This window comes from Ammospiza nelsoni, chromosome 8 (assembly GCF_027579445.1).
Source record: "Ammospiza nelsoni isolate bAmmNel1 chromosome 8, bAmmNel1.pri, whole genome shotgun sequence".
Taxonomy (NCBI): Eukaryota; Metazoa; Chordata; class Aves; order Passeriformes; family Passerellidae; genus Ammospiza; species Ammospiza nelsoni.
The window spans coordinates 8,235,468-8,260,131 of NC_080640.1; the positions used below are offsets into that span (position 1 = coordinate 8,235,468).

Here is a 24,664-nt window from a genome sequence, read left to right on the forward strand (position 1 = left end):
CAAGGAAATGATTGGAAACTCATGAAACCCTAGGTTTCATGAGTTTTCAATTTCTCACATAATCTCTAGTTGACAAAGAGATGCACTGAGTTAGATCAATCCTTTCCAGCATTAGATTCTGCAATCTGTGCTTCCTGAATCACACAGAGATCTTTGTGTACCTATGGTGCTTAAAGCCAGCAGGATGGTAAAAATTGCAGGGTTTCCATAGGTCAGGACACAGGCAAGCCTGCCTTGTTCCTTGTGCAGCCCACAGGTATACTTAACAAAGTATAATTAAATAATTAATTATATATATCTATATATATAATTAAATCCTAGTATATAATATTATATATTAATAGGTATTAATTATATTATATTTTAATGATCTATTAATTTATTAATGCATTCTATTTATTATTTATATTAATTTATATATAATTATATATATTATATATACTATTTTGTTTATTATATATTATTAATATATTGTTTTATTTTCATATATATATTAATAATTATATAGTTGTGTATATATTTATATACTATATATATAGTATATATATAGTTCTTTATTTCAATTATTTTATTGTGATATATATATATATAACACAATAATATAATTAAAATAAATAACTTCCAAACAAATTACACCACACCACATTAGCCACAAGCCAATGTGCTCAGCAGCAGCACTCTACACAGTGTCCTGCAAACAGCACAAGGAACAGCACTTGCAGAAGGCCAGGAGGGCACGTCCCAGCTGCAGAGCTGTGTCCCAGGCAATGTGAGCTCACTGCTGTTTGAGGGCAGGCTGATCTGCAGATGAGAAAGGGCTGTGAGGCGTGAGTTAATGATGCTGTTAGGAAAACCATGGCAGAGAAACCCCCAGGGAGCTGCAAAGCCAGCAGGGCAGCAGGGTGAGAAGAGGGGTCCCTCAGACCCCTCACACAAACAGGATGCACTCTGCTTTTGAGAGCAATTTGTCTGCAATTTGTCTGGAATCTGGTTATTTACTTGTGCACCACACCATGAACCAGGGTTTGGTGTGAGCCTGGCCAAGCCCATTCTCCCCACATGAAGAGAAGACTGACAGCTTAACAGGAGAGGCAATGCTGAGCTACAGCCATGCCCAAGAAACATTAATAGATTCGTTTCCCTTTGTATCCCAAATGTCAGCCCTTCAACTAAGCCTCTGTTCTGTTAGATTGTCTGTGTCCTAAGGCACAGCAAAGTGACAGAGAAAAGAAAGCAGAATCTCCTCTTCCTCCCAGCCTGGTTTCTCCCACAAGGCTCCACAGTGCTCCTCCTGTCTCAGTGCCAGCTTTCATCCCAGAGAGTGCTTTCAGACCATTCTTCTTTTGACAACAAACCTGCTGAGCAATTTGTGTCTCTCTTTGTCCATCTAATGTTACTATTCAAACATAGGGCCAGGACATCTGGGTGAAGGGATTTTTCTTCTGCTGGGAACAATAGACTCTATTCTTACGAGCACTGGCAGTCACAGTTAATATCTCTGCCTTGGCTCTCTGCAGACCTGGCTGTGCTCTCCTGAGGTGACAGACACCATGGGAAAGTCAGCAGACAACCCAGCACTGGGAACCACAGGTTTTGGGGGAGCAGCTCTGTAAATTTTACAGGTTTGTGGGCAAATTTATCTAGTGATGAGGTGAGGCTGATGCTCCAAAGGATGCAGGCATGTGGCCAAACTCTCTTTGGAAACGTGAACCATCACAGGCCAATAAATGCAGAGAAGAAAGCAGCATGAACAACCTAAACAGAAACAGAATAAAGACTTGTAATCAGTTCTCCTTCCTCTTCCTCTGTCTTCCTGCATGTAATGAGCTATTCACTCCAGCAGCTGGCTGCAAGTGCATCATCTGTGTTATACCCCTTCAGCAAGAGCTCCAGAATTGCTCAGACTTCTGCATATTTTTAGACTAACTCACAGATCTATCAAAATCTGTTAAAAAAACCCCAAAACAATCAAGACCTTAAGACCTGGACGAGTAAATGCAAAATGCCAGAAAGAAATACTTAAACACAAATATTTACTTCAGTTATAAAAGAAAGAGAGTTCTGGGGAGCCCAGTTTGTGCAATGCAGGAATTGGGAATGGCCTCAAGACAGTCCCTGTGCTGGAGCAACTCCAACAACTCCAAGGGCTGGACAGTGCCTGTGAGTGGCAGAGAGTGTTCCTGGATGGAGAACTGGAGCAGTCAGCACATCTGTGTCAATGCCTCTGATCCATTTGCCTTTTGCTGTGCTGGAGGGCTCTGGAGAGGTGCTGCAGACCCCTTGGACTCCACTGCTCATGGGAACGTGGAGGAAGGGCTGGAGATCTTGGAGAATCCCCCCGGAGAACTCCTGTGGCAGAGGAAAAGCATAGATGTGGGATGAGGGCTTTAGGACCAAGGGATAAGGTCACACTCAGTCCACAACAACCAACCAACCAACCATTCATTCCCTTAGATGACAGATATTAGAGGCCACAGGCTGGAAGTCAGAATTCAGGTAAAAAGCAAAATATTGGACATGGGGAAAACCCATCTGAATTGAGAACATCATGCTATGGGCACAAGGCCATCTCTAGGGAGCCAGAGACTCCCCACCTCATGGGCATTGCTCCCCTGCTGAAGAGAAGGAGGGCAATGGAGAGGTTTTACACCATGGACAGCATTGAAAGGGTGTCTGCTCCAACAGAAACAGCTCCCTCCTATTAAATGAGAGTCAAGTCTTTCCACTTGGGAAAGACTGTTTCAACTAGCAGAGCAGAGCAAAAAGTGGAACAGAACAGAGTGGAAGATTACCAAAATTATTAGACCTCCTTGGGCCCCCCTCACCGTCAACTCACTCAGTGAATGTATAAAAATGCACAGCTTCTCCAGAGAAGCCCTTGCTCCCCTCAGCAGCCCAAACCTCTCTACTTTCCATAAGACAGAGACCACACCAGCACCAAGGCCTGGCCACCAAACAGCTGTCCAGGGGTTTCTCTGCTTCAGGGAGAGGTGGAATAGTGTGGAGAGCTGCTGGTCCTTACTGCTCTCGCAGTGGGGTCCCTCCCAGCCGTGGCACTGGCAGCGGTAGCTCCCCGGCCCCAGGATGCACACGCCCTGGTTCATGCAGGGGTTGGGCTTGCACAGGTTCACAGGGCTTCTGGCTTCTGCAACAGACACAGAGCAGAGAGCAAGCTCAGGCACATCTGCATTATTACTAGCTGAGACTCACATCCATCAGGAATGCTGCAAAAATTGTCATCAGGGGCTACTGGGACTGGAGAAACATTTAAATGTGGCAGAGGGTGCAAGCCACAATTCTGTCTTGACACTTTAACCTTGGCTTTTCTATGTCTCAATCTGGAGAATATTCCTAGTAAAGCTTACAAGAGTCACTTAATGATAGGATGCATATCCTAGAAAAGCAAAATGGAACATGTGCAGAGCTGTGGGCACCCCCAAACTCCCCCCACCAGACACAGACAACAGAGAACAAGACACACGCCCTGCCCTAACAGGTTCACAGTCTAAAATGCCACTGAAGTTCAAACCTCACTTTGCCCCAGAGAGGATAAGAGTTTCCACTGGAGAAGAGTAAGGAGAAGTTGCCAGCTGGGAAGTAAGGATGACATGAATGGAAAACAACACAGGGAAAATTTCTGGGTTTCTTTTTGAGGGGGCTTGAGAGAAGCCTGCAAGCACAGCCCAAGTTATTAGCCCTGTTGTTATAAAGTATGTGACAGCTTTCCCAACCCTCTCAACACAACAGAGCCCAGCTGTCAGCAGGGCTGGCAGGGTTCCATGCTGCCTTGCTGCCAATACATTAGGTTAAGTAGCAGCATCCCAGAGGAATTTGCTTCCAGTCTGCTGGCAACACCACTGCGGTGTTGGTGAGGGTGTGAAATTCCTCTGCTCAAAAGCTACAAAGTGGTGTAGAGCTGCTTGCCTTACCCTTTGCTCCAGGGTAGAAAAATCACAGAGAAAATATAAAAAGGGGAAGGAAAAAGAACACAAATCCTATCCCCTATCTGTCAGGGAGCTTTCTACAGCTCAACAGACATTCTGCTCATTCTCCCTCCATTCTCCCTCTGCACATCAAGTCATTGAATCTCAACCCACACCGAAGACTGGCAAAATTATAACTGAAATTCTTCTTATTTTTTTTCTTTTTTTTTTTTTGACAGCCCTAGACCTGAGACATATCAGTCTTTAGCTCCAGTTGATTTCATAGGGAACCAAGCCAGGTTAAAAAAAATTTTAGTTACCATGGGATTTGTGAACTGGGGTCCTGCCTGAGAGTGTATTCCCAGGGATGGTCACTTTCACTATTATTGGGCTGAAAGCTGGATCTCTTGGACACAGCACTCATCTTCCAGGTGCTGCTCTTCCATGGTGCTCTGCTCTACAAGTGTCCACCTTGTCCCTCCAGGGATGCTCCACAGCATAACCTCACAGTCCCTACCCCAACACCATTTCTCTGAATTCCAGCCTGCTGTTAACAAACCTTAAATGAGGTTCTTGCACTTTGATGATCCTAATAACTTGCATTTCCATTAATCTGATTCATATATACTTAATGCTTGGGAACTTTTCTCCTAAACCCTAGGTCCTTTTTTTCTGGACTCTTTTCAGATGAAACCTCAGAACTAATACCATATTCCAGGTACACAGAGGCAGGGTCTGTTTCTCAAATACCTCTATAATCATGAAGTTTTAAGTCCTTTCACAGACAATGATTCTGTTATTAAGCCTTGGATTTGGGAGTAGAAGACAGAGTGAAGGGCTTATCTTTACATCGCCCTTGGTCCCAGCCTATCTAGTACAAACTGTGATTTACCTGCAGATGAAATGAAAGCAGCAATTCACTCTCAGGAAATGATATGTTATTACCCTGACTCCTTGAACCCTGCTGTCTCTTCCCCTTCACCCCTGGCATTTTAGCTAATTCCAAGGTACAGTACATTGTTTTTGTAATAACACAGCTGAAAGTACCCCTGCAACAGAAACACACTGAAAAGCTCAGCAGAAACCATCCGCAGAGCCTGCCAGGAGAGCAGCTCTCACTCCAAAGGGATGATACTGCAGCTCTTTCTAAGCCTGAAGGAGATACAGCTGTAACCAGAGATGAAAAGGACCTCTGAGCTGCAGCTCAAATGTGCTTCTTTTGATCTTATAAACATGTTAAAACAAAGCAAATAGATTGATATTAAACTTAGGCTATTTTGAATGAGAAAGCAAGGCATGGTATTTTAACTAGGAGTAATTTCATTGTCACTGTCTGAAAACTAGGGTTGCTGTCCTTTCTGAAAAGCTGATTTCTAGACAACATGCAAGTGTTTCAAATTTACTATTAGAGCCATATTTTTCCCCAGCTGAGGACTGGCACTCATGACTCAAAGTTTTGAAGAAACTTCCCTTTTTTTTTCAACCCCCAAATATGAGTTTTTACACAAATATTTGAAAATTCTTCCACTTTGAAGATAAGGATTTGGTCCTACAAATAAGACAAATCACAATTTGTCTAAAGGACTAGTTTAACAGTCTGAAGGCTCGAAATGGACAGATTCTGATTTTAGGATTGAATACAGGGCAAAACAAAATGTTGAAAGCCTACATGATAATTTTAGTAGTGAGATATTAAGGATGAAAACGAGTGATGAGGTTGCAGACTCACCACATTACAAACACCTGGTCACAAACCTGTTGGACAAGACAGCAGAGACCAGCACAAAAAAGGGGCCCATTGAGCCCTCCCCCAGAAACACTGAAGAGGAACAGTAACACACAGTAAATTCTACAGATTTAAAGCAACATCAGAAAAAGAGAAAACTTTTTCCTTCAGAGAAAACAGAACCTAGATCTAGCAGGGGTGGAAAGAGCCAGCCACACTATGGCCACTCTCATCCACTGGACTGAATCTTAGGAAATTTGGTTACTAATTCCTGAAGGATTGCTTTGGACAGTCATCAGATTTCTGTGTCATAGTTTCCCCATCCGTAAAATACAAAAGTCAGTATCACGTTCAGTCAGTAAAACATCCAAAAACCTACAACAGCAGCAGCTGGTGGCACTGACAGAGAGTGATGACTGGAGGCTCTCCTACCTTCACAGATCCTCTCGATGATAAGGCCTTGGTAATACTGCAGGTCTTCATAGGAGGAGATGTGCACCAGGTAGTTGGGGGACCCAGCAACTCTGCGCAGTGTGTCCCTGTCTGCGTCCCCAATGACAACCACAAACACCAGGATGCCATTGTGCCTCAGCTGCTGGGCTGGGGCAGCTGCACCCTGCATGCCCCCCCCGTTGGAGAGCAGCACCACCACCTTGTTGACCCCAGGCCTTGCTCCCTTCTGCACAGTCATTACATCACTATGAACATGCAGCAAGGCACTGCCTGCAGAGGCTGAGTCCCCAAGGAAGGGCACCTGGTCGATGGCCTGGAGAACAGCAGAGCTGCTGGTGTGGGTGTCCAAGGCAAAGACAGTGTGAGCTTTGCTGCCATAGGTCACCAGGGCAATCTGGGTAACGTCCCGGTTGATGATGAAGTGCAAGCAGCTGCTCCTGACAAAGCGCCTCAGACGCAGAAAGTTCTCCAGGCCAACTCCAGACGAGGCATCCACAGCAAATGCCAAATCCAGAGACTGGGCCTGGCAGCCTGGGGAAAGGAGCACAAACATGGTGTCTCTCAGAACATATATCTGCTCCTTTCTGACTGAAAAACAGCAGTGAGAGGAAATTGTATGCAAAATTCAACACTGCTGATCACTGATGGTGAAGGGTGATCTAGGTCTCCTTCACAAGATCCATCACAAAAATCACTCATGGGAGGTTAGTCCTGGGATCTGTGACTGACAAACAAAAACAAGGACATTGATCCTTCTGTCCTTCCCTCCTCCCTGCTGGAATTCAGGACACTGCTGCATGGTTTGGCAAACTTGTCCCCCCTTGCCCACACCAATCTTACCTTCAGGATTGCCCACACTGCAGATTTTTCTCTGCAGCTCTGGCATCCTGTTGAAGAGGTCCTGGGGGTCAGAGTAGACAATGGTCTGCTGTGGATTGCCAGTCACCGTGGTCAGCTCTGCTCTCATGAAGCTGCTGCCTAAGCCAATCAAGAAGATATTTTGGTCTTTCACATATTGAGCGGCTTCTGCTACCGAATCCTGGGACTTGGAGTCAGTGAGCAGGACAACCACACGTGGGAGATCATCCTGCACATCTGCAAAGACTGGGCTGCTCCTAAAACCGTGCTGTGCAACGTACTGCAGGGCTCTGCCTGTCAGGGTTCTCCCTCCACTGAAATTCAAGGCATCAATTCTCTTCATGAGACTGAGTGTGTCCTTGTGCTGGCCCAGTTCAATGGGTACCTTGATATCATCATCATACTGGGCCACCCCCACGCTCACTGGGGAGTCCTGGCCCACCACGGCCTGGAGGAATCTCTTGAGGAAGGCCTTGAAGCGCAGGAACCCTTCCAGTGTGACCCCTGCTGAGCTGTCCATCAGGAAAAGGAGATCCACACCGCACTCCAGGCTCAGCTTTGCTGCTGGAAAGGGAGGAGGCAATCAGCCATCTGCAGGGCAACCCCAACAGAGGCTTGCTGGAAGCCTTGTGGAGAGGGGACACTGTGTCCAGCAACCCAAACATTTTGCCATTCATATCATGAGCTGGAGGAAAAATGGGCCAGGAGCAGGCTTTGTTTTGGTCGGATGCCATATAAACCTTTAGAGACAGGAAATATCTATGGGAATTCTTGCAATTTTGGATGGCAAACTTCAAATCAGAAATTACAGCTCCACTCTTAATGCTGTGGGCAGAACCTCTGAATGACACAACCACATACTGGAGAAAGGAGAGAGTCCAAGCACCAGACCCTCACCTCTGACACCCTGAGACACTCTGAAGCTGGAACCTTGGTTCTGGGGAAAGTAAGTACAAGGTGTTTTCTAATGATCAGGAGCTTTTGGCTTTTTTACATTGAACCCCCAAAACCAGGAGCTCCTGCTGCACCCGTGTGTGTGGGGAGGGGACCAACAGACACATTCATGTCTCTCCCAGTGACTCTGATCCCATGGCACCTGCATTTAGGCACAAAGGCAGCCATGCAAGGGTGAGACTGTCAATACTGGTGCTCTTCATACCCACACAGTGTCTGAACAGCAGGACCCAGCCACTGAGCCTGACACAGCATGACAGTAAATTCAGCCTGCTTTTGGAGAAAAGCCCAAGCACTGTGGCCCCACCCCAGTTGTCCCCAGGGTGGCACAGAGGGTGTCACCAAAGCAGGACCCAGCTGAGCGGGAAGGAGACAGAGCACAGGCTCACACCTACCACAGTGGATGTCTCCTCCGTAGCCCAGCAGGCAGAGGCAGTGGTACCTGTCCAGTCCCTCTGGGACACACGTGCCACCATTCTGGCATGGCTGGGAGTCACAGGGGTCTGACCAGGACAGGGAAGAGAAAGAGAGGTCATCAGCAAGGAGCCTGCCCTTCCCCATCCTCTGCCAGCATGAGCAGCATTGCTAGTGGAAAAAGGGTCACAGCTCTGCCCCTCTTGCTGCAGAGCTTGAACTAACACAGGGCCACCTCACCTCCATGGCAATTTCCATTTGGGATGGCTCTCCAGCAGGCTGTGACAAGAAAGCAAACCAGACTGACTTTGCTTGATGTGGAACAATAGCAGCGACACCATATTTGTATAAACAGAGAATTGCTAAAGGTCCTGCAGTCCTGACAAATTTTCAGCAGCAATGAAGAGGTCAGGGTCTGGCCTGCTGCTTGGACAGCGCTGTACTGATAAAGAAAATGAAGCTGCTATCATCTGAGCTTGCAAAAAGGACGGAAGCAGCACAGCTACTTCAACAGCCACAAAAATGGGCTGGTGATCAGCACCTGTCAGGCTCCCCACTAACCTGATGCTGCTTATGGTACCTAGTATATGACTGGAGGCATCCCTGCAGGCTCCCCTGGCTGGAGAACAGTGACACCCTGCAGGCACTGGGAAGCAGTGCAAGACTGCCCCCAGGACACGAGCAAATGAGAATTCACTGGCTCCTCAAGTGGAGGAGAAGTTACTGGGAGACATTTTAATCCAAAAGAACTCTGATCATAGATACCTGTGAGAAACAAAAACTGGATTAAATATCTACTGAACACAGTCTCTCACTCTGAGCACAATTTTTGAGAAGTGAAAGCAAACCCTTGTCTTTTTGCTCTTTAATTATCACCTTTCCTGTTTCACAAATTAAAGTTTTGGAAGAGCAAAACCCCACCTGGACATACAGTTCGGAAGCACCTGGATGGGTGTTTTATCAAGACTCTCTTCCACCTGAAACAGGAAGAATAAGATCTGCCATTAATTTAAATATTAACAAGGTGCCTTCAAGGTGGATCTTACTGTGTTTTCAATGGAAAAACTTCCCTTTGAAAACACAGGTTTTCAAAACAAGTATTTTTTTTAAATAGTCCATTCTAAAGGAGATGGCAAAAGGAAAATCATAATTTCATTGAATCTACCATTTTTTTAAAAATTCAACTGTAATATTTACATTTTAAAATTATGGATGTATTTTTAAGACTCAAAAAATTATTTTGTCTGCTTGCTGCTCAGCCAATGATCAGAGCAGAGACTCTTCCTAGCACTACAGACTGTTTGCATCAGTCTTCTGAGGGATCTTTATCCCAGTAAATAGTCATGGTCAGATAAAAGCCTCATTACTGTATTTATCTCTCAGTCCCTCTCATTTTTAGAGCTGTGGGTGCCCAGCTTACCTGGTGAAGGGGCACAGTGAAGCCTGCACTGCATTGGGCTGCTTTGAGCCTTTCCAACACACATAGCTGCCAGCCAGCTCTTTCACAATCTCCAGGGTCCTGCGCTCACAAGGGTGGGACTCAACTTTGCAGCCTGCAGCAAAGTACAAGGCAAACTAGCCTCAGCTGCCTGAAAATGCAAAGGCTGTAAGAGTAGACAGCTGTTTTCAACTACGTGACAACAACAGACTGGGCAGAGCTTCCAAGAGCCTCTGGGAGACCCCAGAGGTAAGATTTCCTGTTGAAAAGATCACCAGCCTCCTCCACTTTCTGGAAACCTAAATATTCAGCCTCCTTTGCTTTGCTATAAACCACACACTGCTGAGTTCATGGTTCAGTGACAGTTTTTCAGCCCCTTTGGTGCCTTTATCATTCATGTGTTTGATTTTCTGCTACCTCTGGACCACTCCAGTTCTATTCTTTCTAACTCCTGGTGCCTCGCCCTGATACACAGCCAAGTCCATTAGAAAATTAAACACAACTGCCTTTATCCCTCTATCCCCTGTCACATGACCAAAAGCCAATATTCCCATTTTCAGAGGTGAATCAGGATGCAGGAAGATTTAGGATTCTGCAGCTTGGAGGTATTTGGAGAGCATGACATCCTGTTTGGGCACCAGAAGCAGATTACCTCAAAGTGCAACACCTGCTAATTCCCCTGCGCGCTTCCTGACACTGCCTTATCTTCCTCACTCAGTGCCATGTCCAAGCTAAAGCATGGGCATGGAGGTGTGGCCAGCAGGGTCACCTGGAGCGGTGGCAGTGCAGACAGAGTCACTCAAGGTGCTGTACAGGCCGTTGGCAGCATCCTCAGCATCTCCAGCAAAGAGCAGGTGCTGCTCAGGGGGCTCGCTGGCCAGCACCTGCAGCTCCTCCCACCTGCCAAGCAAGGCACAGGTCAGCTGCTCAGCCTCCCCCACAAAGAATTAAGAGTCAGAACCAACCCTGTGCAGCAAACAGAGAGTTGATACAAAACCATGACACTCCTCAGTTTCCAGGATCCTGGTGTGTTTAGTCTCAGGCAGCAGCATAGCTCTACCAAGTGGAAAAGTTTCCGTCATTAACTCTGGTGCTCCTTCTACATCAGCCACCAAGTCAGTGTTTTCTCTGTGCCTGCATTACCCCGAAAATTCCTTTTTGTCATGGTTTAAGAATGGTATTCCCCAATTTAGTGTTCTCACTGAAACCAGGCTTCCCCTTCCTTCCCCTCTCACCTCCAGCTGCAAACACAAAAGGCAAAAATATTTCATGAACTGAGATAAGAACAATTTACTGAGAACAGAAACGAAATGAGAAATCAAGCAGCAACGGCAGCAATAAAAATATGAGTAACAAAAGATATAAGACGAAATCAATTTCCTTGGAAAGTCTGTCTCCACACTGTTTGTCCACCACACTTTCTCCCCTCCTTGGAAGGAAGGAAGGAATGCCCTTCCTCTCTGAAGGGATAAAGTCCCTTTCCCCCACCCCTGGCAATGACAAAGAGGTATGGATTATCTCCTAGATACACCCACAGCTACAGGAAAAAAAATCAACCCTGCTCTGGCAAAAACTAAGCCACCTTTTTCTCTTTTCAAAACTTATATCTAGCCTGAGACAACCCCTCACTCACCAGGACTGGCCATTTGGCTAGCTGGGTGTCTGCTTCCCACTCTGGAGAGCTTCCTACCTTGGAAACTTGATTCCCACAGCAAAAACTGTGATGTGTCTCTCCTTCACCAGCATTGCAGGCACTGAAGTGCTGCCCTGGGACTTTCCATCCGAAATGATGATCAGGACTTCAGGGACACTTGAGTTTCTGCCACCAGGGAAACCCTTGTGGAGAATGTACTTCAGAGCCTGACCAGTCTCTGTGCTGCCACCTCTAGAAAGCAGGGAGATATAATCAGAAAAGAAGAAATCAGAATTCCTCCCCTGGTACTGAATTTACCATTTGGGTTGCAAATTTTTACCCTCTGGTGTGACTGTGTTCACAGGGGTCTGAGGATGAGGGAAGAGATGAGGATCTGACTCCATGTTTCAAAAGGCTTGATTTGTTATTTTATGATATATATTATATTAAAACTATACTAAAAGAATAGAAGAAAGGATTTCATCAGAAGGCTAGGCTAAGAACAGAAAAAGAAGGAATGAATAACAAAGGCTTGTGTCTCAAACAGAGTCCGAGCCAGCTGGGCTGTGATTGGCCATTAATTAGAAACAACCACAAGAGACCAATCTCAGATCCACCTGTTGCATTCCACAGCAGCAGATAACCATTATTTACATTTTGTTCCTGAGGCCTTTCAGCTTCTCGGGAGAAAAAATCCTAAGGAAAGGATTTTTCAGAAAATATCATAGCTACACTCTGGTAATGGGAAGTGTAGCCTATTTCTGCTTGTTGCCACACAACAGATCCATGGGGATGTCTTATCCTGTCATTCTTCTCATCTTCCTACCCACTGGTCCCATCTCTTCACCCTTATGTCCCTCCTCTCCAACTCAGAGTAGTCTCTACAGCAGAGTGTTTCTGCAATTGGTGCAGTAACCAGAACTCTTGGATATTTGAACTTTATTTCCATCTTCTACAAATGTCTCTACAGCTTCTGTCTTTCCATGTGAACATTGTGGTCATTCAGCTGCTGAAGGGGTGCCGGGTGTGGCCCTTTGTGACACGGTGTGTTGTGTCAGAGCCCTGGGTGATGTGTGACACTGCTGTGGCCCTTGTGACACAGCAGAGGGCTGTGTCAGGGGCATCTAAGGGACACAGAGCCCCGGGAATCCCATTCCTGTGAGAGCTGCTCTCTCAGGAGGAAGCAGCTCCTGGGATCCCTGTGCCCCGACCACATCAGATGAGGAGGAGGAGGAGGTGAAGCCCAACTCCCAGCCCCCAGCCCCTTGCCTGGCTGGATGGATGGAAAAACAGCCCTCAGCGGGCAGAGGCTGGGGGCAGGGGGCAGCTCAGGCCTGCCCCTGTAGGACACTGAGGAGGAGGGTGCCTTTGACCACATGGATAAAGACTGGGAATATGACTCGGATCAAGAGCTTTCCCCATGGAGAGACATTACCAGACGGGAGCTCCGCCTTTGGGAAGAAATGACACTCCAAGAGTATAATCAACTACAGGAAGGTGTGAGGGCCCAGGAAGTCTCCCCACAGAGAGCTGTGAGGCACCAAGAGTTGTATCAGAGGTGTGAGTGTGGGAGAGGTACAACTGTGAGAGTCCACTGGAGAGATGCCTCACAGCAAAGGCTGTGGGGAGCAAGAGTGACAGGCCAGGAGTTGCACCGATTGCGCACAGAGGATGAGACACACCAAGCGCAGGCCCAGCAGGAAGGGTGGGCACACCAGGAACCATCTCCTTTGGAAGAGGTGCAAGGCCACCCATTCCAATGGGAAGGAGACAAGAGAGACCCAGAGTTGTCCCAAGTGGGAGACAACAGGGACAAGGACCTATCACAAGAAAAAGACTACAATGTCCAGGAGCTGCCCCAATGGGAAGAAGATGGGAGCGACCAAAAGCTGCCCCAACAGGAAGGAAGCATCAGCAGCCAGGGGCTGTCCCATGGGGCAGAAGGCATTGATTACAGGATATGGGACAAACCCTTGCTCCCAGAGAAGGACGAGGATGCCCAGGAGGGCCCCACCTCTCCCAGCAGTATGGGCACCGAGGTTGCAGGAGAGGCAGCTCATGAGCTGCCCAGAGCCTTTTCTGCCCCGGGGAGTTCCATGGAGGATGAGCTGGCAGCCACTCTGGCTGAGGAGGAAGAGCCCCTTGAGGTGGAAAGAGCACCGGGTTCTCCTGCCCTCATGGAGGAAATGCCACCAGCAGCAGCAGCAGAGAACCCATGCTGGTCCCCGGAGTGCAGCCAGGCCGTGCTGGATTTAGCGAGGCGCATCAGCTTTGAGATCGTGGACAATGCTGTGCTTGTGATCCAGGGATCTGGCCAGCAGCCAGAGGAACAGAGGGACCTGGAGCAAAGCTTGGATGCTGAAATAGAAGCAGCAATTGCAGGAGGAACAGGGGAAGAGAGCCCAATCTCTGCCCCACACAGCCCCTGCTGCACCCCCAGCCCCTTGCTCAGCCCACTGGGAGCCTCCAGTGAGGAGCAGGTGGACACAGACAAGGGATCAACCCTGGAAGAGCAAGAGCCTGAGGAGGGGGCCTTGGCTGAGGAGCTTGAGCATTCTCAGGGCGAAGATGAGGAAGGCGCAGAGCTGTCCCAAGAAGAAATCAATAAATATCAAGAGGGGTCCCAAGGAGAAGCCTCAGATGAGCAGGAGCTGTCCCTAGATGAAGCTGGCAGCCATCAGCAAGGGTCCCAAGAGGAGGTCTGCCCTGAGCAGGAGCTGTCCCTAGAAGAAGACAGTAGGTACCAGGATGTCTCCCAGGAAGAAGCCAGCACAGGGCAGGAGCTGTCCTTAGATGAAACTGGGAACCACCAGGAAGAACCCCAAGAGGAAGCCAGCTTTGAGCAAGAGCTGGCCATAGATGAAGCTGGTAGGTACCAGGAAGGGTCCCAAGGGGAAGCCAGCCCTGAGCAGGAGCTGTCCCTAGATGAAGCTGGTAGGTACCAGGAAGAGCCCCAAGAGGAAGCCAGCTTTGAGCAGGAGCTGGCTGTAGATGAAGCTCATACGTACCAGGAAGAGTCCCAAGAGGAAGCCAGCCCTGAGCAGGAGCTGGCTGTAGATGAAGTTGTTAGCCATCAGGAAGGGTTCCAAGAGGAAGCCAGCTTTGAGCAGGAGCTGTCCCTAGATGAAGCTGGTAGGTACCAGGAAGAGTTCCAAGAGAAAGACTACAGTGAGCAAGAGGTGGCCCAAGCAGAATCCAGAATCTACCAGGAAGGGTCCCAAGGGGAAGCCAGCCCTGAGCAGGAACTGTCCCTAGAAGACACTGGGAGCCACCAGGAAGAGCCCCAAGAGGAAGCCAGCTCTGAGCAGGAGGTGGCCATAGATGAAGCTGGTAGGTACCAGGAAGAGCCCCAAGAGGAAGCCAGCCCTGAGCAGGAGGTGGCCATAGATGAAGCTGGTAGGTACCAGGAAGAGCCCCAAGAGGAAGCCAGCTTTGAGCAGGAGATGGCCATAGATGAAGCTGGTAGGTACCAGGAAGAGCCCCAAGAGGAAGCCAGCTTTGAGCAGGAGGTGGCCATAGATGAAGCTGGTAGCCATGAGGAAGGGTCCCAAGGGGAAACGAGCCCTGAGCAGGAGCTGTCCCTGGAAGACACTGGGAGCCACCAGGAAGAGCCCCAAGAGGAAGCCAGCCCTGAGCAGGAGCTGGCTGTAGATGAAGCTGGTAGGTACCAGGAAGGGTCCCAAGGGGAAGCGAGCCCTGAGCAGGAGCTGGCCATAGAAGAAGCAGGTGGGTACCAGGAAGGATCCCAGCAGGAAGCCAGCAGTGAGGAGGAGCTCTCTTTAGAAGAAGACCAAAGCCAGCACGAGCTCTCTGCCTGGGATGAAAGCACTGAGGAAGAGCTGTCTCATGAGGATGTTGAAAACTACCAAGAAATTTCAGACTGGGAAGAAGCCACGGAGCAGGACCTGTCCTCAAAAGAAACTCAAAGCCACCACGAGCTCTCTGACTGGGATGAATACATTGAGGAAGAGCCGTCCCATGGCGATGCTGGAAGCTATGAAGAACTTTCAGACTGGGAAGAAGGCATAGAGAAAGGCACTGAGCAGAAACTCTCCTTAGAAGAAGCCCAAAGCCACCATGAGCGTTCTGACTGGGATGAATCCGTCGGGGAAGATGATGCACTGTCCCATGGAGATGTCAGAAGCGACCATGAAATTTCAGACTGGGAAGAAGGCAAGGAGCAAGGCCTTTCCCAAGGACAAGTCAGTACCTCCCAGAATCTCTCTGCCTGGGAAGAGCCCAGCGAGCACGAGCTGGCCCACGAAGAGGTCAGCAGCTACCAAGAAGAGTCTGATTGGGAAGAGTCCGTTGACCAAAAGGTCTCCAAGAGACGTCGCTCCCGCCTGTTCCGGGCGCTGCGGGCGCTGCAGGGGATGTTCTCCTGCCTGGCCCCATGGCCCTATGATTAGGGCTGGCTGCCAGCACCAGCCTGGGCCCTACAGGGGCAGCTGGCCCTCAGCATGTCCCCCATGTCCTGGGACAGCTGCCTTTGCCCAGACATGGCCCTGCAGCCCCAGCAATCCCCAGCTGCTGTGGAGCATCCCAGGCTGGTCTCTCCAAGACAAATATCACCCATGTGGCCAGCCCCAAACCAGCACCCATGGGGGCACTTGGTGCCATGTGACTCAGTGGTGAAGGTCACAGACTCATCAGGGTGGGACGAGACCTTGAATGCCATCCAGTCCCACCATCACCCTGAAGCCATGTCCCCAAGTGCCACAGCCAGACAATGCCGGAACACTTCCAAAGACAGAGACTCCACCACCTCCCTGAGGAACTCTTTGCAATCAACTCCTGACCACTCTGTCAGGGAAAAAATGTTTTGAATATTTCATCAGGACCTCCCCTGGTGGAATCCAAGGACGTTTTCTCTCATCCTGAAAGGATTACATGCAGATCCTTTGGGATTCTATCGGCGACGAATGAGCACAGACAGGTGTTTTGCACACTGTGCGTGACTCCATTGCACACTGCATGACTTTGCCAAACACAATTTATCCAAAACAGACAGAAGTTGGGTTTTAGAAATAGTAGCATTAGTAAAAAAAAAAAAAAAAAAACAAAAAACCAAAACAAAAAAAAACAAAAAAAACCCAAAAAAACCCCAAAAACCACCACCAAAACACACTAAAAAAACCACAAAAAGAATAGGAGTAGGACTAATAATAATGGCACTTGGTGCTAAAGTCTAGTTGAGGTGTTAGAGCATAGGTTGGACTCAATGATCTTAGAGGTCTCTTCCAAGCTCATTATTCTGTGATTCTGTGATAATATGAAGAAGATTAAGAAGTAGTAGTAAATAAGAAAATAAGCATAAGAATAAAAATGAGAACAAAAAGAGTAAGAATAATAATAACAATGAGAATAAGAAAAAAAAAATAAGAACAAGGATAGGAATAATAAAAAGATTAAGAATACGAATTAAAAAAGGGAAAAAAGGAATAAGAATGAGTAAAATAATGCAAATAGAAAAAGGAATAAGAATGATACTAAGAAAAAAAGAATAAGAAAAAGAACAGGAAAATGAATAAGAATTTAAACAAGAATAAGAAAAAAGAAAACAAAGATTAAGAATGAGAATAAGAAGGAATAAGGACAAGAATAAATTGATGTAGAAGAAGAAATAGAAGTAAATAGTGGGAAGAAGGAGAAGAACAATAGGGATGATAATAAGATGATGATGGAGATAAAATAGTAGTAGTAGCAAATTATTATTATAATATATACATTATAATGCATTATTATTTATTATATTATTAATATACATTATTATATATTTTATATATTATATTATATTATATTATTTATATTGGTAATATCAAGATAAAAAGCACATCTACACATCCTCTAGCATCACAGAATGGTTTAGTTTGAGATGGACCTCAGAGATCATCTAGTTCCAACAGATTCTCTTCTGCTCTTTTTCTCTCTCTCTGAGACCTCTTTCCTATTTCTCTCTCCCTCACATTTCTTGTAAATAAAATCTCTATGTTGCCATCATATGGTCTCATTTGCATCTTCATTTGGGCAGAGGCATCTCTCCCTAAAACACATTCTCTGCCCAACTTGTCTCCAAAGCAGAGGTTCTCCAACCCTCTGAGGATGCCAGCTGCTCTCCTCTGAACTCATTCTAACATTCCACATCCTCCTCATGCTGTGCCCCCAGACACGGCTGTAGTGCCCCAGGGGTGTCTCAAACAATGGACTGAGAGCCACAGTCACCTCCCCTGGCCTGCTGCTCCTCACCCCTTTCATGCAGTGCCCAAGGGTGGCTTTTGGACTGGCAGCACAGATTGCTGACTCAGGCTCAGCTTCTCCTCCACCCACAGCCCAAGTGCTCCTGCTCAGCCCCTGCCCTGCCCAGCTTCTTCCACACGTGCCACAGACCTATGTGCTATAAATAATTTCCTGTAATTGCCCTTAAGGGCTGCTTTTATTGCTGTCCAGAGCAATCCAGGGGAACCAAACCACAGGTGTCACTCCTTCCTTGGAGGATTCATGTTCTTTGTCTGCATTGATACAAACACACCTCATTTGCTTTCTGAACATCCATCCTTTGCCCTAGCACCTGATTCCTGATTTGCTTGTTCTAGAAAAGCATTTCATCATGCCCAAGTGCACTCTTTTTCCATCTACCCTCTGATTTTCACAGAAACTTTATCATTCTGTACTTGCCAGGCATCTTTGCTTTGAACTTCTTCCTCCCCTGCACTGCACCATTTCCAAGCATACTCAGTGACCATGTGTTCATAGCAAGTCCAAATTTGCCTTTTTCTGACCAGATGTCTGTGAGATGTTTCACTGAACAGTGCTTTGCATGAGGAAAAACACACTGTGCATAGTCAGTGTGGTGACTTAAATCTTGATGAATTCAGTACACTGTGCCCATGTGAGCCCCAAGGATTACAAAAAGTTAATAAAGAGCTTATCAAATTGCTTATTAATTTGCATTTGGAGCTTCACTGGGGTTTGACACAGTGGAAATGTGTTTGAGGCATTACTCCAATAGGGATTTTCTGAAGTACAAGGAGATCTGGGCTTTACTTGCTGTCTTTCTTCAGGCACAGCACTAAGAAGGTCTCTCTCTTGTAACCAGCTGCTGACTGATATGAAAGAAATTCATGTGAAATTTAGCTTGAGATTACCACTGAGTATGGCTGGAACTGGCCAACGAATTCCAAAGCTATTTGGACAGCATTCACAGAGAGAGACCAGCAGTCTCCAAATAAATCACAGAAGCTTCACTTCAGTCTGGCGCTGCCTCCTTCCAAGTGCTGTCAGCTCTGGGCTGCAGTCAGGAAATGCCTCACTGGCCAAAGGCTCATCAGAAGCACATCAAGGAACTTCTCAACCAAGATGTCACACACCCATTTTTTTTTTCAGAAGCCAATTGGAATCCATCCATAACTATTTTATCGACTTCAAAATATCAGCTTTTCATTTAAACTAGATGAAATAGCCAGGCAAAAAGTAATTATTTCTGTTTGATCTGTCAGCATCCCTCTGTTGTCATCAAGGAAATGCAGTGCCAGCCAGCCTGCTTCACTTTCTCTGCTCTCACAGACTTTCAACAACAACCAGAGAGGGGGAATGCATCTTTGTTTTCTGCAAGTTTTTCCTGTAACAGAGTACACAAGAGGTTTTCTTGATTTGCTAAACTCATCAAAAGAAATACAACAAAATCCAGCCAACTGATCTTGCTTGAAAAATGCAAAACTGATCACATTTGCTTGCAATATGTGCAACATCCTGAGAGCAGCATATATCCATGGGAAACGTTGATCTAACCCTTAGTCCTAAGGCAGATCAGCTAAAAGAGTAGACATCCAGAGGCCTTACCAATACCTCATCTATCATCAAAACAAGTGGTATTTTGGGGTGATTGTCAGATCCTCAGTAGATCCAAATGTATTTCTCCAAGATGGAAAGTTTGGATTTTGAGAGGCTCTAAGGACAGCTCTTCTTTGGACTTCTGGCTCCATTTCCAGGGGTCATGGGAAGACATCTGACTCTTAACATTCAGGAAGAAAAAAGGTTTCCATCTGAAAACCTGATCCTCTTGAATTCAGCAAGCATACATAGATATCTACAGAGCAGCAGTTCATCACTGACTCACAGGACAAAGGAAATTGTAACCACCAAAAAATGAAGCAGCACACTCAGCCATGAGGGAACGACATGCTTGTTTTTCCATGGAGGATGTAACCCACTGCCTGGCTCAAACAGACAGAAAGAGCTGGAAAACTCTCTATTTACCATGTTATAACAGGACACTGAAAACTTTGTCCTCTAACAGCTTTCACTAAGACAGACCAGGTTTCACATTTTAGTGGATTGTGGATCATGGAGCATGGTGTTCATTCACCTCCCTCTCTGGGGACATCACACTGGTGTAAGCACAGCTGAAGCAGAGATTTCTAAACCTCAAAAAAACCCCTCAATCCAGAGATTGAGCCCAGAAAAAGCCCAGATAAGAGCAGAGCTGTAAAATAAGCTGACCTGAACACAGTCCTCTTGATTCTCTCTTTCACTTCTTGTTTGGTTAGATAAGAATCCAGTGGGAATTCAAGGTGGGGAGTTGAGCTAAACTGTATCATTCCCACACGGACCTAAAAGAAAAGATTATGGAAGGTTATGAAAGGTGTCTGTGCAAGTTTTACTCTTTTGATCCATTTACAAACTTGGGAAGACTAAACTGTATGGAGGCAAACTATGTTTTTGATATCGAGCCACAAGCAGTCTCAATGAACTTAGAGCAGGAACTCCATTATTATCTATACAGACTATAAACAAGGCAAAAAAGTTTATCTGGAAACAACAGCAGCCTCTGCTGCAGTTAGAGGCAGCTCAGGATCTATATTAATCCACTCAGAGCAGCTCACAGCCTCAGGGGCAGTAAATTTATAAATAACACCTTATACACCAACCCACTTATACACTGGGCAGGCAACCTTTCCATCACTGAGAGGAGCTCCCTCTGGCACTGAGCACAGCAGGCAACACAAGCCAATACTTTTTCTAATAGCTCCTCTAAAACCATTTTCTCAAGTTGAAAATGCAAGTGGACTAAATGGTCTGTACTGGGCAATACATCCAGAATGCTTCACTGAAGCCTTACAAGAAGTATTATGGAATGTGACAATTCCAAAGGTGGAAAGATTACCAATTTTCAGTCCAGTCTGTGGGACGATTAAGTGAAAGACTAGTGGAGAGATGGTATTTAAAAAATAAAATACAACCTTCCCAAAGACCTGACATTTATTTGGAAAGGCTCTGGCACAGAATCAAGTCCAGCAGCCATTCCAGCCTGTTCTAAGGCCCACAGCTGAGGCAGTGCTGTGGGACTGATGCACACCTGGAGCTGCTGCCAGTCTGGTTTAAGTCCCCCCAGACAAATCCCAGGATGGGTCATTCATGTCCAGAGGTGCCTCAAGGCTGACTGCAGGGACAAAGATCTGAAACTACAGCAGCACAGCACCCATCTCCTTCTGGGGGAAGCAGAGCAAGCAGAATACATCATTTACATCTGCACAGAAAGGTGGCTAACTTCCCAGAGATTAATTCTGCAGCTTTCCAGGGAAAAGCAACAGAAAGGTCCAACTAATTGATGAGCTTCCAAACCAAAATAAAATCAGTAAAAAAAAAACCCAAATAATAATCTTTAACCAGAAGGATTATGTATTTTCTCAAGTTCCAAAGGAACTGTTTAAAATCTGAAGAATCAAGAAGCATCCTCCCATCCCATTGCTTCACAAACTGCATCTTTCTGATAAAAATAAATACTCTGCCCCCATGGTAGGTTGAATTTTGCAATTTCACTCAGCACATTACCACTGGCCTTTAGACACACTGGCCAAGCTATTTGAAAATTAGAGGAGATATTCCTGACACTCACTCTGTCTGGATGGATGTCCAAGGCATCACAGAGCTTGCCTGCAAAGTGCTTGGACCTTTCAAAGCTTCCTTTGCCAATGCTGTAGGAGCCATCCAGGAGGAAAAGGACATCTAATGAGGCAGAGCACTGCATCACTAGGAGAAAACAAATATACACTGTGAAACTGTGTCTTTGTATCACCCCTGCCTGCATGAACATGACTGCTCTCAAGCAGAAGTCTCTGAGGTGCTTCTGCTGCAGTGGAAACCCACAATCTCACTGACATTCACATTTAATTTTCATTCACTGAAATAAATAAATGGCAGATTGCAGACTATGAAGAATCATTTTCAAAGCATTTAAAGGGAAATTTTAAAGTCTCCTCTGCAGCATTTGCCAGAATCAACTTCAAGGGAAAAAGAATCCAGAAGTTCAATAGAGATCAAGCACACTGACCCCTTAAGAGCTGTTTTGGCCAGTGATGCTACTCTACCCCCATTATTATAATCTTTTTATTGTCACTACTTTTTCCAAATCCTTCCTGCTAGCCAAAACCTGAATTCATAATTAGGGTTTTTTAATGCCAGATTACAGGGATTGGACGTTGTGAGGCATTCCCTTCTGGGTCACTGGCTCTCCTGAGGGGGCACCCAGCCTTGCCCTGGGGCTCTGTGTTGAGGACAAGCTGGGGAACAGCCTCCCTGCCAGCCCTGTCCTGGCTTGTCAGCCTTGCCCTGGAAGCTGGGCTGAGCCTGGATCTTCAGCAGGGCTCCTACCCCTGCCTGAGCATGCACAGAGAAAGCTGCAGAGCCCCTGCTGGAGCTCAGTGCATCCCTCTGGGTGCCCAGAGTTGCCAGGTCCCTGCCAGGGGGCTCAGAGACCCTGGCACACAGCCCAGAACACCTGTGGGTTTGCTTATGACCCATGGAGCAAGTTACCAACCTTAGATGAATATCTGCAAGCCATGACAAACTAAGTAGAATTATAGTGAATTTATCATGAGGTGAAAAAGTCGATTTTGAGGTTTTTTGAATGGGGATTCATAGGGAGCAAGGGACCTGGGCATGTCCAGCCTTTCTCCTTCTTCTTGGCCTCCATCTTCTGCTGTGATGTTGGCACTTTTAGATAGATTTAGAGTAGAAGCTCACTGTCTAACATAGGTGATAGTCATTGGAAAGTAATTGTAAACATTGTAGAGGTAGTTTTTAGTATAAAGACACAGCACCACCCTGGGGGCAGGCAGAGTGCCTGGAACTGTCCTGCTGGATGGACCTCAGCAGGGCAGGAGAAAATTTTTTATAGCTAAGACACAATAAACAACCCTGAGACCAAGAAAGGAAGAGCTCTGACTCCTTCTTCAAGTGATGGGCTGGGAAAAGAGATTTTTTAACTTTTCTTGGGGTCACTCTGACAAGCTAAAGATCCTGACAATCAGGAGAGAATTCACAACAGAGTTTATCAGTAGCTGATTGCCAGTACAACAAGGGAGCTGCAGGTGACCATGGGCCAGCCAGAGCCCCATCCCTGCTCCCAGCAAGCTGTGGCTTTACAGCCCCAAAATCCACCCACGTGGGAGGTCTGATCAAGGCAGTAATTAAACATAGCTCTGCAAATCAGGATTGCTTGGAGCAGGCTCTGAAGAGCTGACAGAAACACCATACAGCTGGCAAACAGCCAATTTGGGGAAAATAGAGTAGATCACATCCCAGGAGAGCTAACACCAATGAGGGAGAAAGCCAGGCTGGAGTAGAGGCAGCCACAGCACTGTGACTGCCAGAGCATTGCTGGGAATTTTACAGACTGAAGAGAGGCTAATAAATGTAAATAACTACTACAACAACAAACTTAAAAATATCTAAACAAAACACAACAAAAAAAACCAAAGAAAGAGGGAATTCAGATATAGAAAATGCTTTATAAAACAAACTTACACTGGCCAGCAGCTGAGATCTTGCCAATCATCTCCTGGCCAACGTGGATTTGTTGTATACCCAGTGCCAGCAAAGCTGTGGGATCAAACAGCCATCCATGAACAAGACATACAGGATTTAACCTATAACAGCAAAAATGCTGGTTTGCTGGATAGGTTTCACAGCTGCAAAACATAATTTGGTGACACAGCAGTGTATCTATGTCAGGAAATTCCTTCTGGCAGGGACACACAGAGCATGAAAAATGACAAGGAAATGACTCCAGCACACAGGACAGTCTCTCTGCTCACTGCATGCAGGGACACAGGGCAAGAATGAGAGCTAGGCCAGCCTTAGGCTTCTGAGATCACAGCCATAAACACTGGATAGATTTAGGCACTTTTAATATCAGCTTTTCCCACATCACTTTACATACAGATCAGTCACAATCCGACACTTTACATATGGATCAGTCACAGGTTCAAATTATCAGAAAAGCTGTTTCTCCAGGTATTATTTTCTTCCCCATTTGTGTGAGACTATGTTTCAGAAGTTTATCCCTAAAGCTCCTGGAGAGGCACTCACTTGGCTCTCATTCCTCAGAGTGAAAAATTCCAGCTGGAGATAGGGAAGCACCCGAGACCAAAACCAATAATGCAAAATGGCAGCTTTAAACATACCTTGGGCAAGCAGGAAAATGCAGATGGACTCAAATGATGAGAGGTTCATAGTGACAAATCTGGAAGGAAAAAAAAAACACAAAAAGAAACAAAAAAAAGAGGAGAGGAATAGCAATCCAATTCCCAAAGCCAGTTTCTTTACCTGCAGCTGATCATCTTCTTCCTGTGTGTCTCAGGTGATGAGCTCAGAAACATATTGTTGGGGGGCAAAAGTAACTCCTACCCTGGGGAGAATGGTAGGGAAGGTAGAATAAAAAACATGAAAATGAAGGAATAATAAAAAAGGAAATCTCTCAACATAATCCTCTCCTTTCCCATCACACCTGGAGAGATCAGCCCTGGCAGGGAGGGACAGCCAGCCCTGCCTGCCGTCCTCTCCATGCGCACACAGACCTCTCCTCTCCTCCCTCTCCTGTGCACCTCCCTTTCTCAGCTGAGTCCCACCACGGCACCTGGGAGGGCCAGTGGCGGGCCCAAGAGAGCTGCTCAGGGCTTCACTGAGCACAATCTGAGCCTCATCCCCCCAGCTCCCCATCAGCTCCGGCTGGGATGCCCCTGTTCAGGAGCCCAACCCAGGGACCCATCCCTTGAGCAGTGCTGCTGCCTGTCCCCATCCCATCCCATCCCATCCCATCCCATCCCATCCCTGTCCCCATTCCCATTCCCTTCCTCATCCCCGTCCCCTCCCTATCCCCATCCCATCCACATCCCCATCCCCGTGCCCATCCCCATCTCCGTCCCTATCCCAATCCCTATCCCCAACAACACTCAGCCCCAGGCTCCTTCATGCCTCCTTTTTTA

General features: G+C 46.7%; 1 protein-coding gene across 1 annotated transcript; it reads right to left on the reverse strand.

The window, feature by feature from the left end:
* Positions 1–2,016: 2,016 nt before the first annotated feature.
* On the reverse strand, positions 2,017–23,918 carry VWA2 (von Willebrand factor A domain containing 2). The gene is made up of 13 exons (XM_059477300.1): positions 23,864–23,918; positions 23,205–23,279; positions 21,295–21,428; positions 19,899–20,008; positions 11,457–11,651; positions 10,536–10,666; positions 9,749–9,881; positions 9,250–9,305; positions 8,310–8,417; positions 6,943–7,524; positions 6,082–6,633; positions 3,023–3,145; positions 2,017–2,349 (listed from the first exon to the last, which is right to left on the reverse strand). The coding sequence occupies exons 1-13, from the start codon at positions 23,910–23,912 to the stop codon at positions 2,216–2,218; spliced, it is 2,382 nt and encodes a 793-aa protein (XP_059333283.1). The 5' UTR covers positions 23,913–23,918; the 3' UTR covers positions 2,017–2,215.
* Positions 23,919–24,664: the final 746 nt, after the last annotated feature.